At 45.9% G+C, this 13539-nt stretch overlaps 1 protein-coding gene across 1 annotated transcript in view; it reads right to left on the bottom strand.

Annotated features, from left to right (window-relative positions):
- Positions 1-13539, bottom strand: part of TTC7A (tetratricopeptide repeat domain 7A) — a 276147-nt gene that overhangs the window by 122427 nt on the left and 140181 nt on the right. The window contains exon 14 of the mRNA XM_060247872.1: positions 11742-11814. Within this exon, the coding sequence (XP_060103855.1) occupies positions 11742-11814 (73 nt within the window). The remainder of the gene's footprint in view (positions 1-11741; positions 11815-13539) is intronic.

Below are 13539 nucleotides of genomic sequence, written 5' to 3'. Positions count from 1 at the left end.
TACAGATGCTATTGACACCACTCCAGAGGTGCAAACTCAGCAGGCAAGGCACAGGAGACCACTGACACCTGGGCATGTGGATGGCTTTCCCAGGACCATTTTGGGGAAGGGTGATCTTTTGCAGTGGATGAGACCACAGTAAAGAAGTCTCTGCATCAACTGGAATGATGGGAGGCTGAGTACCCGCGTCAGCATAGCAGGTGAGGGTGAGGTGGGCAGAACAGGTGGGGGTGTTCAGAGCAAGTGAGTAGGATATAAGCAGAGCACTGGGTAGGAAGAGTAGTGAGGGTGGGGGGGTTAGTAGAGTGCTAAGGATTTCTTTTGGGGGGGGGAGGGGACAGAGTAGCCATGTGGCAGTGAGAGGAAAGGTCACAGAAAGGTGGTGGGAGTTTGGTCAGAAGCAAAAGCAAGGACCAGTAATGGATTTTTTCAGGCTCCCTGACTGTAATCTACCTGTTTTGATACAAGAATCAGAAATGAATGAGAAAGGTGTTTCAGCTAAAACTAAGGTACTTCTGAAAATGACTGCCAATGACTCTCTCTGAGACGTCTCTCTTAGGCTGCCCTGCCAGCAAAAAAATCCGCCCTGCCAGCAAAAAAAATTCTGGCTACAGGCCTGTTACCAAGACAGTGTGATTTACCTATGCAGCATTGCACATGTCAAATGTGGTATTTAAACTGGGTTCTCAGCCACTACACATTGTAGGTTAGTAAGCCAGAGAATAATAGCTTGACCCCTTATTGCCTTGATATGGTAATGATGCATGTGTAGTAAGATTGTGCATACAGTGGCCAAGTTTAAACAAGATGTTGGGCATTGTAAGCGCTCTGACACTTGGTCCCAGCCCTCTTTGCCATTGAGCCCTTCTTGGTCAGGTCTTCTCAGGCCTCAGACAGAAGGCAGGGGAGACAGTAGTTATGATACCAGAGGGCCTTCCTTTCTTTTCACAAGAAGCACTCGGCCCTTCAAGCAGACTCAGTGCTACCCTTTTTTCTCCCTCGCTTGGCTGTGGTGCCTTCATTTATCCCCCTCCTCTGGCTCCACCACCCTTTCAATTGCCTTCTTAGGCCCTATCTTCCCCCATACCTGACTCTGGCTCAGCTGTGACTTCCATCCCATGTGGTCCCATTTACCCATAGCCAGACCAGCCTTCTTTACTTCGAATGAAGTAGACTGCTGGTTTTGCCACACTGGCCAATGATGTGAGCAGCTGGGGCCAGAAGGCAGCTCTGAGTTTCAGCTGCTTGCAAAGCCCTCTCTCATTCCTATGCTTCTGGGGAGGAGCCAACAGAGCTCCAAGGGCCTGACCCAGCTCCAACAGTGACCCTCAGCTCTCAAGAAACAGTGGTGCCAGGTTCCACACTGCCAGCTTGGGTTTGATTGCCAGCTGTGATGCTGTGTCCAGGGCACATTATGTAAGGAAAAGCCCCCTTAAAGAACATCGTGATTACCAGCTTGGTTGCCAGAGCACCTGGAGAAGTGACTCGCACATGTCTGGCCAGAGAGTGTGGGTAAACCTATCCAAGGGCAAAAGGGACTTATGCAGTACAAGCAGCCATAATGCTACAAAGGCACTCTAGACCAGTACAAGAGTGCCCACCAGGAGAACAGAAGGCTTCCCGTCATTCCGTATGACAGCCATCCCAGCATTGGAGCGAAGGAAACTGCGCCGCCAGGAGTTATCCAGGCGAACGGTTATGAAGTTCTGACCATGGACTCCACCGTGGAGGGCTAACACCACGCAGCCACCTTCCTACCAGGCTCGACTCCATTCCAGCGAAGCGGACGGCTCACGTACCCACCAGATGTCACCTTTGGCCTACAAGCAACCTACCACCCCAGGAGTGGTTAATCATCCAACCGCCACTTTCTTTGTTTAACGGAACTCTAGACAAAGACTGGTGCCCAGAAGAAGATAGAAGAAGAGGAAGACCATCTTCAGCTAGAGCCAAGTTCCTTTGTATATACTGGGTGTTACCTAGGCCACAATTTGACTCTCTATTGCCACCCATTCAGATAAGTTCCCTAATCTTGAGTGTTCCCTACCCAGTAGTCACTTCTATTCTTCTTTCCAACTGTCACTTTGGAGCCGCCCCCTGGTCTGTTTCAATCTGAAAGTTTTCTCAGGTATCCGGGATCCAGGCAAGTCCATTTGTCAAGAGTAAGCACCCAATTAGGTGTCACCAATGCACTTTCTATTGGTTGTTACAGTAGTCCAGCCCTTATGGTCACTGCGAAACCTCCCCTTTTAGTGAGGTCACGCACCAGCTGACCACCTTTCTCCTCCCTCATACCTCCCATCCCCTAAGGGCTCAAGAGAGTCTTTATAATCTGTGAACTAGCTACCCACAGGTGTGCTTCTATCAGTATCCCAACTTCCGCTGCATAGATCCATCCCCGATTCCTGATCAGTTTCAGGTCCCTTCTCCCACTTCCTCGCTTGTCGCCATTGGAGCCTTTCTTGAAGACTACGATAGGTAAATATCACCCTGTTTGTCTACCCATGTGTTCCTCTATCTATCTATCTATCTATCTATCTATCTATCTATCTATCTATCTATCTATCTATCTATCTATCTATCTATCTATCTATCTATCTATCTATCTATCTATCTATCTATCTATCTATCTATCTATCTATCTATGTTTCCTAGGACTGAATGTGTGTTTTAATGGGTATTTTATCTTGTATGGAAGCCTATATTTTTCTTAATACATTTTAATTGATTTTACTAAATTAGAGTCCCTAATATTCTTAAAGCATTACTTTTCTGGACGGTTAATCTTGTATACACAGGTAAAAGATCCTGAGTGAGCCAGGTGACCACCTGACTAATTCCCCAACCTCGTTTTGAGGGTATTTTGGCTTACCATTACTTCTGGAGAGATGGTGGCATCAGCAATGATGAAGATGGTGTTGGGGCTGGGGCTGCACAACCCTACTGGGTGGGCTATCTTCCTCCATGGCTGCCAGACCAGATAAGTGGGCCAGTTGCAGGGCTCAATGGGGGAAGAGTGTTGTGCCTGGACACAGGGTGTTTGCGCAGATGCATCTGTCCAGGGCTTTTTTTGTAGCAGGAACTCCTTTGCATATTAGGCCACACACCCCTGATGTAGCCAGTCTTCCAAGAGCTTACAGTGGGCCCTGGAATAAAAGCCCTATAAGCTCTTGGAGGATTGGTTACATCAAGAAGATGAAGATGAAGATGAAGAAGATATTGGATTTATATCCCACCCTCCACTCCGAAGAGTTTCAGAGCAGCTCACAATCTCCTTTACCTTCCTCCCCCACAACAGACACCCTGTGAGGTGGGTGGGGCTGGAGAGGGCTCTCACAGCAGCTGCCCTTTCAAGGACAACCTCTGCCAGGGCTATGGCTGACCCAAGGCCATGCTAGCAGGTGCAAGCTGAGGAGTGGGGAATCAAACCCGGTTCTCCCAGATAAGAGTCCGCACACTTAACCACTACACCAAACTGGCTCTCCACACCAAACTGGCTCTCCAAACATCAGGGGTGAGTGGCCCAATACGCAAAGGAGTTATAGGTTTATTAAATTTATACTCCGCCCTCCTCACTGAGGCAGGCTCAGGGCAGCTTACAATAGTCACAATAATAATAATTAGTGCATCATCATAATAATATCGCTTAAAATTTAAAACAATTTAAAACAGTTGGTGCTAATAACATTCTGGTGTTATTCAGGTTCGATGATGTCAGTTTCAGGTTGGATGATGTGAGTTCCAGCTACATAAAAAGCCCTGGATCAGTCCCCTTAAAGATGTAGTCCCCTTAAACTGCAACATGTAATCACCATTGAGGTGCTGTTGGCTAGCCTGATGTTGAACTATAAAATGTAATGTAAAAGTGACAAGTAACATAAAACCTGGGCTTAGTGAGCCTTCGTACAAGACATCCAAACTAGGGGGGCATGATCAGCAATCAATGTAAAGGGGTTACCGGCTGGGCAATACTAAAGGGCCCCTATAGCTAACTTTATGGCCAGGGATTGATTGATTCTCTCTCTCTCTTGCATTTGGATACACACATGAAACTGTGTTATTAAGTTGAATTCACTGTAGTAAACACAAAACCAGATGATCCTGTCTGGCTCTGGCACCAGAATGATGGGCTCTGCCAGCTGCTATACGACAGTTTTATGATGTCCATTTTATACATCTCTTCCACTTCCTGTGATACTGCCTCCCATTGTTTGTGTGGAATAGGCCTCCAGTGGATGCATGCCACTTAGCCTTCAGGTGTGGGAATGTCATGGGATACAATGGTTGTTTGATAGGGTCAATTAAAGAAGATCTGGGGCTCCAACTGCAACATTTCCTTGACCTGGCTCTGCTGGACTTGGGTTAGGTCACTGTCCATGTCAGACCCATGGTAGGTCACCATTGGGCAGTTTGAAAGGGTCTTTGGCCAACTGACACTCTCTCCAATCCTTAATATCAATCTTCTGTGACAGAAGAGTTTGCACTGTACCTTATACTCTAGTCACCTGGAAAGGCCCCTGCAGTGATTCCCAGGTCCCTGGCCAACTTTCTCAGCATGGTCTCTAAGGTCTGATTGAACTTTCTGATCAACACCTGATATCTTCAAATCTGTGAATATCAGATAGTTGTAAATATCATATTCTTAAAGGTAAAAACTAAGATATGTTTGGTATATACCGAGCTGAATAAATACCCAAAAAACACCTTATTTGTACTTTTCAGGTATTTATTCAGTTGAATCAGATTTTCTAATCTGATTCTGCTATTGATCTAGCTGAGCCTGAATAAATCATTCAGCTTTTATTTGGGCTCAGCTTCACTCACAAAGTGGTGTGAGTTCACCCCCCTTCCAGGTGAACTTGCACTGCTTCCAGGCTTCTCACACCTTTGCAAAAGCCACTTAAAGGGAAATTTAAATCATTTAAATAGATTTGCTATTGGAACAGTGACCCTTCCTTCCATGTCTTGCTCTGTCCCTCTCAGAAGTCTTGTTGACGAGTGTGTTTGGGCTACCAGTGGTTGAATCCCTGTTTCAAAGAAGCCATGGCATTCTGCAGTTATTGTGATTACATAGATTTGGGCAGCACAGCTAAAATGTTAACTTTAAAAGGCATCCCCTTAAACAGTACTTCTGCCTGAAACGTTGAAAATCTATCTATCTATCTGTCTGTCTGTCTGCATCTCTGACTGGGTCCAGACTGGCAGCTTGGGGTGCATGGGAGGTGTCCCAAATTGAGCCGGCTCAAAATGGAGTGGTAGAAGCCCATCCACATGCTCTTCCACAAAGCGCCCATACCCAGCTTGGAATGCACTTCAGCACAGTCAGATGGCTGTTCCATGCCATCCCCATAGCTTGGTTTGGGTTTCTCCCCCCCAATTCATTTATTGGTCATACACACATGTGCCCATGCACTTGGAATCAATGTATTTTTTTTTTAAAGCTGGAAGGGGCTTGGGACGGCCTGGTGAGTTTACACTGCCAATGTGCCTTGCATGTGCATTCTGACTGCTGAGGCAGATGCCGTGTAGAATAAAAATTTGCTACTTCCAAAGTGGTAGCTTTTTGAGCCACAACTGGGATGCCTATGGATGGTCTGAGTGTGGGAGTGGGATGGCAGGCAGATGTGCATGTTTGGTCACACTTTTTTGGTCCACACGTGTCCCGTCCCTGTGCCAGCTTAAAATGCCGGTCTGGACCCAGCCTCTATCTACCCTCTGTATACTGTATGCATAACCTCAGCCCCTGTCCTTTTGTGGTCTGCTCTGCTTCCTGTATATCTTCTCTGACAGCCATATTGTGGTTGCACTCACCACCCTGTGTCAGAATTCCAAAGCTGCCTGCAGGCTGGAAAAGTCTGGGGAATCCTGTGCTAGAATATACAAATGCCCTATGCTAAAAATACAAATGTAATGTAAAATATCAGTGCGTCATCATTTAAGTTTTTATAGTGCTTTTTAGCATATACCACCTTAATAAGGCTACCAAGCTCCCACTGGGGCAGGGTTTCCCCTAGTTTGGGGCCACCCAATCCGCCAGCACAGAGCAGGCTGCTGGGGGGATCCCCAACCCCAAAGAGCTCCATCGTCATGCAATGAGCCCAGTGTGATGACGTCACCCGGAAGTGATGCCATTGTGCTGGGCACGTCACATGGGGGACGATCTAGCATTTGGGTAAAAACTCTATGGTACCAAACAGTTTTGGCCCAAATCCTAAGGCATCCCCAACATGACGTGCCCAGCATGATGGCGTCGCTTCCAGGTGACATCATTGCACCACATGCATGAGAAAAATCCTCCACCAAAGCCAAGGTAGGATTTGGCAACCCTAAACCTTAATTTTTTTAAAAAAAAATAAATTTATATTTAATAAAAAGATCTAAGAACTGAAGCTACCTGAAGGACTAAAGGCATTTATTTCAGTATGAGCTTATGTTAGTGTTGTGTCCACCTTGGACCCATGCCAGTCCGGCTTTCGCCCGGGCCATGGGACGGAAACAGTCTTGGTCGCCCTCATAGATGACCTCCGGCGGCAACTGGATCGGGGCGGCTCGGCGGTATTGCTGCTGCTCGACCTGTCGGCGGCGTTCGACATGGTCGACCACCGGCTGCTGACCCGCCGCCTCGCCGACGCAGGAATCCGGGGGCTAGCCTTACAGTGGCTCTCCTCCTTCCTTGAAAATCGGGGACAAAGGGTGGCAATTGGGGGGAAGCTGTCTCAGAGACACCCGCTTCATTGTGGGGTGCCTCAGGGGGCAGTTCTCTCCCCGATATTGTTCAATATCTTTATGCGCCCCCTTGCCCAGCTTGCCCGGAGGTATGGGCTTGGTTGTCATCAGTACGCTGATGATACCCAGCTCTATCTACTGATGGAAGGCCGGACTGGTGATGTCCCTACAAATTTGGACCGGGCGTTACAAGCCGTGGCTGGCTGGCTCAGGCTGAGCGGGTTGAAGTTGAACCCAACGAAGACTGAGGTCCTTTGCGTGGGTCGGGACGGACCGGGAGGGGAGATTATTCTGCCGGCTTTTGACGGTGCGCCACTGATACCAGTGCGCAAGGTCAAGAGCCTGGGGGTGCTACTGGAATCCTCGCTATCAATGGAGGCCCAGATAGCCACCACCGCAAGATCCGCCTTCTTCCACCTCAAGAGGGCGAGGCAGTTGGCTCCCTTCTTGGAACGCGACGACCTAGCAACTGTGATCCACGCAACGGTCACCTCAAGATTAGACTACTGCAATGCCCTCTACATGGGGCTGCCCTTGTGTCGAACGCGGAGACTTCAGGTAGTGCAGAATGCAGCGGCCAGGCTGTTGGTGGGACTACCTAGGTGGGAACACGTGCGGCCTGTGCTGCGGGATCTGCATTGGCTACCGGTCGTCTACCGCGTTCGTTATAAGGTGCTGGTTATTACCTTTAAAGCCCTATATGGTCGAGGACCTGCCTACCTCAGGGACCGCCTCTCCCCATACATCCCCAGGAGAGCGTTAAGATCTAGCTCCCAAAACCTCCTACAAATCCCGGGGCCAAGAGAGGCCAGACTGAAGATAACTCGGGAGCAAGCCTTTTCATTAATGGCCCCTCGCTGGTGGAACCAACTTCCAGAGGGGGTGCGAGCCCTGCGGGACCTGAACCAGTTCCGCAGGGCTTGCAAAACCTCTCTTTTCCAGCTCGCATTTGAATTAGGACCAGACTAAACTGATTAAATCATCGTAACTTTAGCCATCTTATGGGTAACTGAAACTGATGTTTGATAGTATGTAATTGGGATGACAGAATTTATAGCACCTATTTTTATCTATTTTAATCTATTTATGTAACTGTACTATATTTAAAATGTTGTTTATCTGTCTTAATTAAATCATGACGTGTCATGTCTGTGAGCCGCCCTGAGCCCGCCTTCTGGTGGGGGAGGGCGGGATATAAGAATAAAATTTGATTTGATTTGATTTGATTAATCTCTGAAGTGCTAATGGACTCCTATATGGACTACTGCAATGCCCTCTACATGGGGCTGCCCCTTGCCGAACTCGGAAATTGCAGCTGGTGCAGAATGCCGCGGCCCGGCTGTTATTGGGCCTCCCAAGATGGGGGCACATTCGGCCGGGTCTTCGGGCTCTGCACTGGCTTCCATTAATATACTGAGTCCGGTACAAGGTGCTGGTTATTACCTTTAAAACCCTATATGGCCTGGGACCTGCCTACCTGAAGGACCGTCTCTCCCCACATGTTCCCCAGAGAGTACTGAGGCCGGGAACCCAAAACCTTCTCACTATCCCTGGGCCAAAAGAAGCCCGCCTTAAATCGACTAGGGACAGGGCCTTCTATGTTATGGCCCCTACATGGTGGAACCAGCTACCGGAGGAGGTGAGGGCCCTGCGGGACCTTATTCAGTTCCGCAGGGCCTGTAAGACAACCCTCTTCCGGCTAGCTTACACCTAACTGATATGGGAAACTAATGTAGCTTACCAGATTCTTGCTATTTATACTGCTATAAGGTTTGATGTTTTAAGGTTTTAAATGTTTTGACTGTTTTAACTGCTTATATATTTAAATGTTAATTTAATTTTTGTTTTATTATCTGTTGTGAGCCGCCCTGAGCCATCTTTGTGGGAAGGGTGGGATATAAATCATAAATAAATAAATAAAAATAAATAAAATATAATTTTGCTACAGCAGACTAACACAGCTATTTCTCTGGAATTAAAGAACCTAAAATTACCTTGTTGTTGTATGTTCATAACAGAGCTATAGCTGATTTGCTGAACAAAGGTTGTCATCCATTTTTATTTCTCCCACTCATCTGAACTTATAGCACTTCTGGGCCTACTAAAATTTACATTCTCTTTTTTGGGGGAAAAGGTCTTTTTAAAAATTTTCACTACTGATCCACTCCCACAAGACTCTACATTTCTTACCACCTGCTCCTATGTTATATGTTTTTATAAAAACAAACCTAAAGTCTTTTTGATCATCTAAGGAGATTCACGCACAGAACTCAGCTTTATTTGCAAACAGGACTGGAAGCTCTAAGCATAAATTGGACACACATCTAAGACAGTGGTCCAGGCACAGCAGGCACAATTTCCATAACCCCCCACCAGAAAACAAGTTCAGTCCAGATAGCCCTGAAGTACTCTTAGGATTCCTCTGCCAGCCTGAATGAAGCCTTGCTCAGTATAGTTGGCATAATAATTAAAGCAGGGTACCAATGAACAAAGAAAGAGAACTAGGCAGATGAATATTCTATATTTAGCTAAATGAGTTTTTTCATGGCTACTCTTTATGAAAACCATGTTGGCTTTAAACAAATTCCTAACTGTATTTATTAACATGAACCTGGGAATAATTTTGAGAGGGGAAAGTATTTGGTTTTTTTCAAAGTAAAATCTATGCTAATATTTAATTTGGTTTCCTGGAAGCTTCTTCAGAGGTTTTAAAGCTTATGTAAAGATGCTTAAGAACAGAAAGCTATAATTCAGATCTCTTGAAACATAAGCTGAAATGTAATAAGGCTCCCTTAAAAGTGACAGAGGCATGTTCAGGTCCCAGATAAACAACTCCTTCCTCTTCTGCTTTCCTTTCAGTATGGAATGGAAGTAGCCTGACGCTGCTGCTTTAGTCAGCACAATTTAGGTTAAACCTAATGTTGGACTGCCACCTTGTTTTCTTCAGTTCCTTATATAAGAAAAACTCATGAAGTTGCCACTGGGCTATCTAGCTCAACAGCATCTGCTCTGAGTGGTAGAGTCTCAGGCAGAGAAAGGTCTTTCCTTCCACCTAAGATACTTCGCACATGCATTTTACCATTAAGCCATGCCCATGCACATATAAGAAGAGGGTTCTAGTTTAGCTTTTCCATACAACATGCTAATTTTGAATGTGCTGCTAGCATTTATTCACATAAGAAAACACAAAAATCCTATTCTCCCCCACTCTGTCTGCAGTAGTATAGTCCAGAATCAGATACATCACATGAGGCTGCATGTTTTGATTCTAAGCTTTCTGAGCTTTTGCTTTCTTGCTATGCAGCCTGAGCTTATAAAGAGTTGATCACAGGGCTTTTTTTGAGCATGAACTCATAGGAACGCAGTTGTGGCTGGCTTGGCATCAGGGGGTGTGGTCTAATATGCAAATGATTTCCTGCTGGGCTTTTTCTACAAAAAAGACCTGTGCGACACAACAGTGACGCTAGGGGGCGTGGCCTAATATGCACATGAGTTCCTGCTGGGTTTTTTCTACAAAAAAAAGCCCTGGTTAATCATAATGTTAAGTTAATACAGATTTGTTAAACCTTAAACATGCTCTTTGGTAACTGCTGGCTGCAGCCACACATCGTTGGATATTTCACTTTAATTGCGCTACAACTGTAGTTTACAACTAGATTATCCTGTGTGGACAAAATAATCCAGTTGCAAATACAAATATAGAGAAATGATAGCACAATATTAAATGATATACAGATACAATCATTCTTTTGCCAGGGGATAGGGCTTTTACCTGATGGGTTAATTAATTTAGAATAAGAAAATAGTGCTGTAAAGATTTCAGACTGTGCAGGTAAACCTGGAGTTCCCTGGATTCTTCAGGGATTCCTTAAAAAAAATATCAGTGATAGCTGACCAACTTGCGTGTAGTTTCATAATCTCTATTAGCCTACCAAGAAATAAACAGATTTTTTTAAAGAACCAATGAAGTACTGTGGCTAAGAGATTGACCCATGAATCAGAGGCATCTATCCAACTATGAAGTTCTGAAGATTTAAGGGCACTTAAAATATTCAGAAGAGAGGGCAATAAGAGACTTGTGAGGGATGGGCCTAGTTCCAACCATTGTACTCGGCCTGGCACTAGCAGCCACCATGCAATTGGACCTGGCTCAGCACCACTGGCCACCACGAAACTGGACATGATATTTTTTTTCTGGGAAGAGGCTGCAGGGGGAGGAAATGAGGGAAAAGCTGGAGACAGGGGAGCAGATAAAGGCAGACTGGTTGGTGTGTGGGAAGAAGAGAAGCAAGTAGAAGTAGAATTGAGTCTTAAAGGGGCTGCCAGAGAATTGAAAGAAGAATAATAGGGGTGGGATATAGAGGAAAATTATATGCCCCCTAACAAATCCCCTACTTGTTATATAGTATTTCACTACACCTCAGTTGTGAGAGAGCATTGGTCTCAGTAATGCACTCTTAGTCCACAGAGATGATGGCCAGTGTGCTGAGTAAACTGGCCATACACCATGGGCGTTTTCGCACTCACCTTCAAGTGGTGTGACCACCCTCCTCACGCCGGCGGATCTGCAGGGATTTCGCACCAAAAGCGCCGGCGCACCCAAAAGAGCCGGCGACTTCCGTCGCGAAACCAGCTCAAACGTTTTCCTGCTTCTTGGCGGTTTCCGTTTGAGCTGGTTTCGCGACGGAAGTCGCCGGCTCTTTTGGGTGCGCCGGCGCTTCTGGTGCGAAATCCCTGCAGATCCGCCGGCGTGAGGAGGGTGGTCGCAACACTTGAAGGTCAGTGCGAAAACGCCCCATGAGAAATACTTCAAAAGCCTTCTATGATACATAGGAGAACTGTGGCAGTCACAGAGTGATTTATTGTCAAATAAACAAAGATGGGAAGAATTCCTCTGAGGTTCAAAGTTTGAATGCCACTGCCCTAAGAAAAAGACTGCGTTGATTGTAGCTATAAGTAACTGTACACTATAGTAGTATCACTACTGTTTTATAGACACTAATCTTTGTACCTACCTGTCTGACAAGTGCCAGTTGCAGTGAGAGATAGAGAATAATCTGGTGATCTTCCGGTGCCAGTTGATGAGCTCTGTAAAACAAACACAGAAACATTAATTGAAAAAAGAATCAACAGAGTATAGTTCCATTTAAAACAACTTAAAAGGGACTCCAGCATGAAACTGCTGAACTAAAATTCATTAAGAGGTTTCACACTATCTCCTCTCTCTGGCTTGAAGAAGAGTTGGTTTTATTACCTGACAGAGCGGCTTAGACTCCCCTTTTCTTCCTCTCCCCATAACAGACAGCCTGTGAGGTAGGTGGGGCTGAAAAAGTTCTGAGAGAATTGTGACTGACCCAAAGTCACCCAGCTGGCTGCATGTAGAGGAGTGGAGAATCAAACCCACTTCTCCAGATTAGAGCCAGCCACTCTTAATCATTACAACAAACTGGCTACACCAAACTGACAAACTGGATCTGAACAGGGACTTAGGTGTTAGCTATCTTAGCAACACCTGGGACTTTCTGCCCACTGCTGGTGTAAAACTAAATAAATACAATTACATTGGGATTGTACCAATTTTAAGGAAGCAGCATGATAGAAGATGGGTGGAGCTGGTGACAAATCAGAAGTTAAAGTGGAAAGGGTGGAGTTATAAGACCAAGAGTATCTGAAAGAGACCTTTTTTCTTGTACCCTCCAATATTAGTGAAGAAAGTTGCTTCACAGGAGCTCTTGATGATCTAAATACAAGACAGTACTCAAAACCTTTAGGCAGTGATGGGGCAAAACCCTTCACTTCAATCTGCAGAAGGAAAAGAGTATTCATTGCAATTGTCAATGATTATGAGCTGGTGGCATCCCTGGGGGCCAGATGCAGTTCAGGAGAAACACAATTAAAGGAACAACCTCCAAACTCAAGGAGAACCAGGGCAAAACTGATGGGTAACAAGTGGGTAGGCCACTGATGTCAGGGCAGGGCTGATCCACATAGCAACTGTGCAGGGAGTGTGCAACTGTCCTATTAGGACTGAGGTTGGATTGGGATCTGCTGAGCAGAGGGCTAAGGAGAGAGGGTGGGGACAGATATTGGGCCAGGCTCTTAAGACGTTGTGCTGCAGAGTTCAGAAATAGTATCAAAGTGAGCAGGAATGGAGAGCTGAAGTGTGGGCCCTGGGAGTGCCATAAATTGCTCAGGGATTATTTGTTGATTGCTGTAACTCAGTCAAGCCAATAAAGTAGTCTACTGAAGCTGCAAGCATTTCTTTGTCTTTGCACCATGGAATACAGGTGTCCGCCCAGTCTCTTGAGGGGCCCGTCTCAATAGGTTCTCCACTTGACCTTGCCCACCGCAAACCCTGCCACAGAGCTATTTTTCTTTAAAACAGCAGCAGACCTCCGACTGGTGTTTCGAACAAGAACAGAGACACTGGAAATTGCACAAGGAAATATGCAAGGGTGAACCTGAACTAGCTTTGACAAGCCCAAGATACCTACAAAAAACAAAAAAGCTGCTTGTTTTATAGCACCAGGTGTTAAACTCCACCTATTTATAATACACCATTCTGACACTGAGGGGTGGGTGTTCAGATATTTGACTAAGACAGAAAAGGGCCATATGCCCTTTTCAGTAGATTCATATTTATGATCTGTGTCCTCAGGGACTTTGTTGTAACTAATTTAAGCCAAGCACATCAACAGTCTGACTCTCTTCTACTGGCACCAGACAAATGCTCATTTTTTGGTTCCAAAAACTCCAGTAATCTGAAGAAGAGCCAGTTCTAGAATGGCCAGATGCAAAAGAGGACTGGGGTTC

This window comes from Heteronotia binoei, chromosome 1, assembly GCF_032191835.1.
Source record: "Heteronotia binoei isolate CCM8104 ecotype False Entrance Well chromosome 1, APGP_CSIRO_Hbin_v1, whole genome shotgun sequence".
In the NCBI taxonomy this organism is placed as follows: Eukaryota; Metazoa; Chordata; class Lepidosauria; order Squamata; family Gekkonidae; genus Heteronotia; species Heteronotia binoei.
Note: the sequence above shows the minus strand (reverse complement) of the source record. Positions and strands in the feature narration are given on the sequence as shown.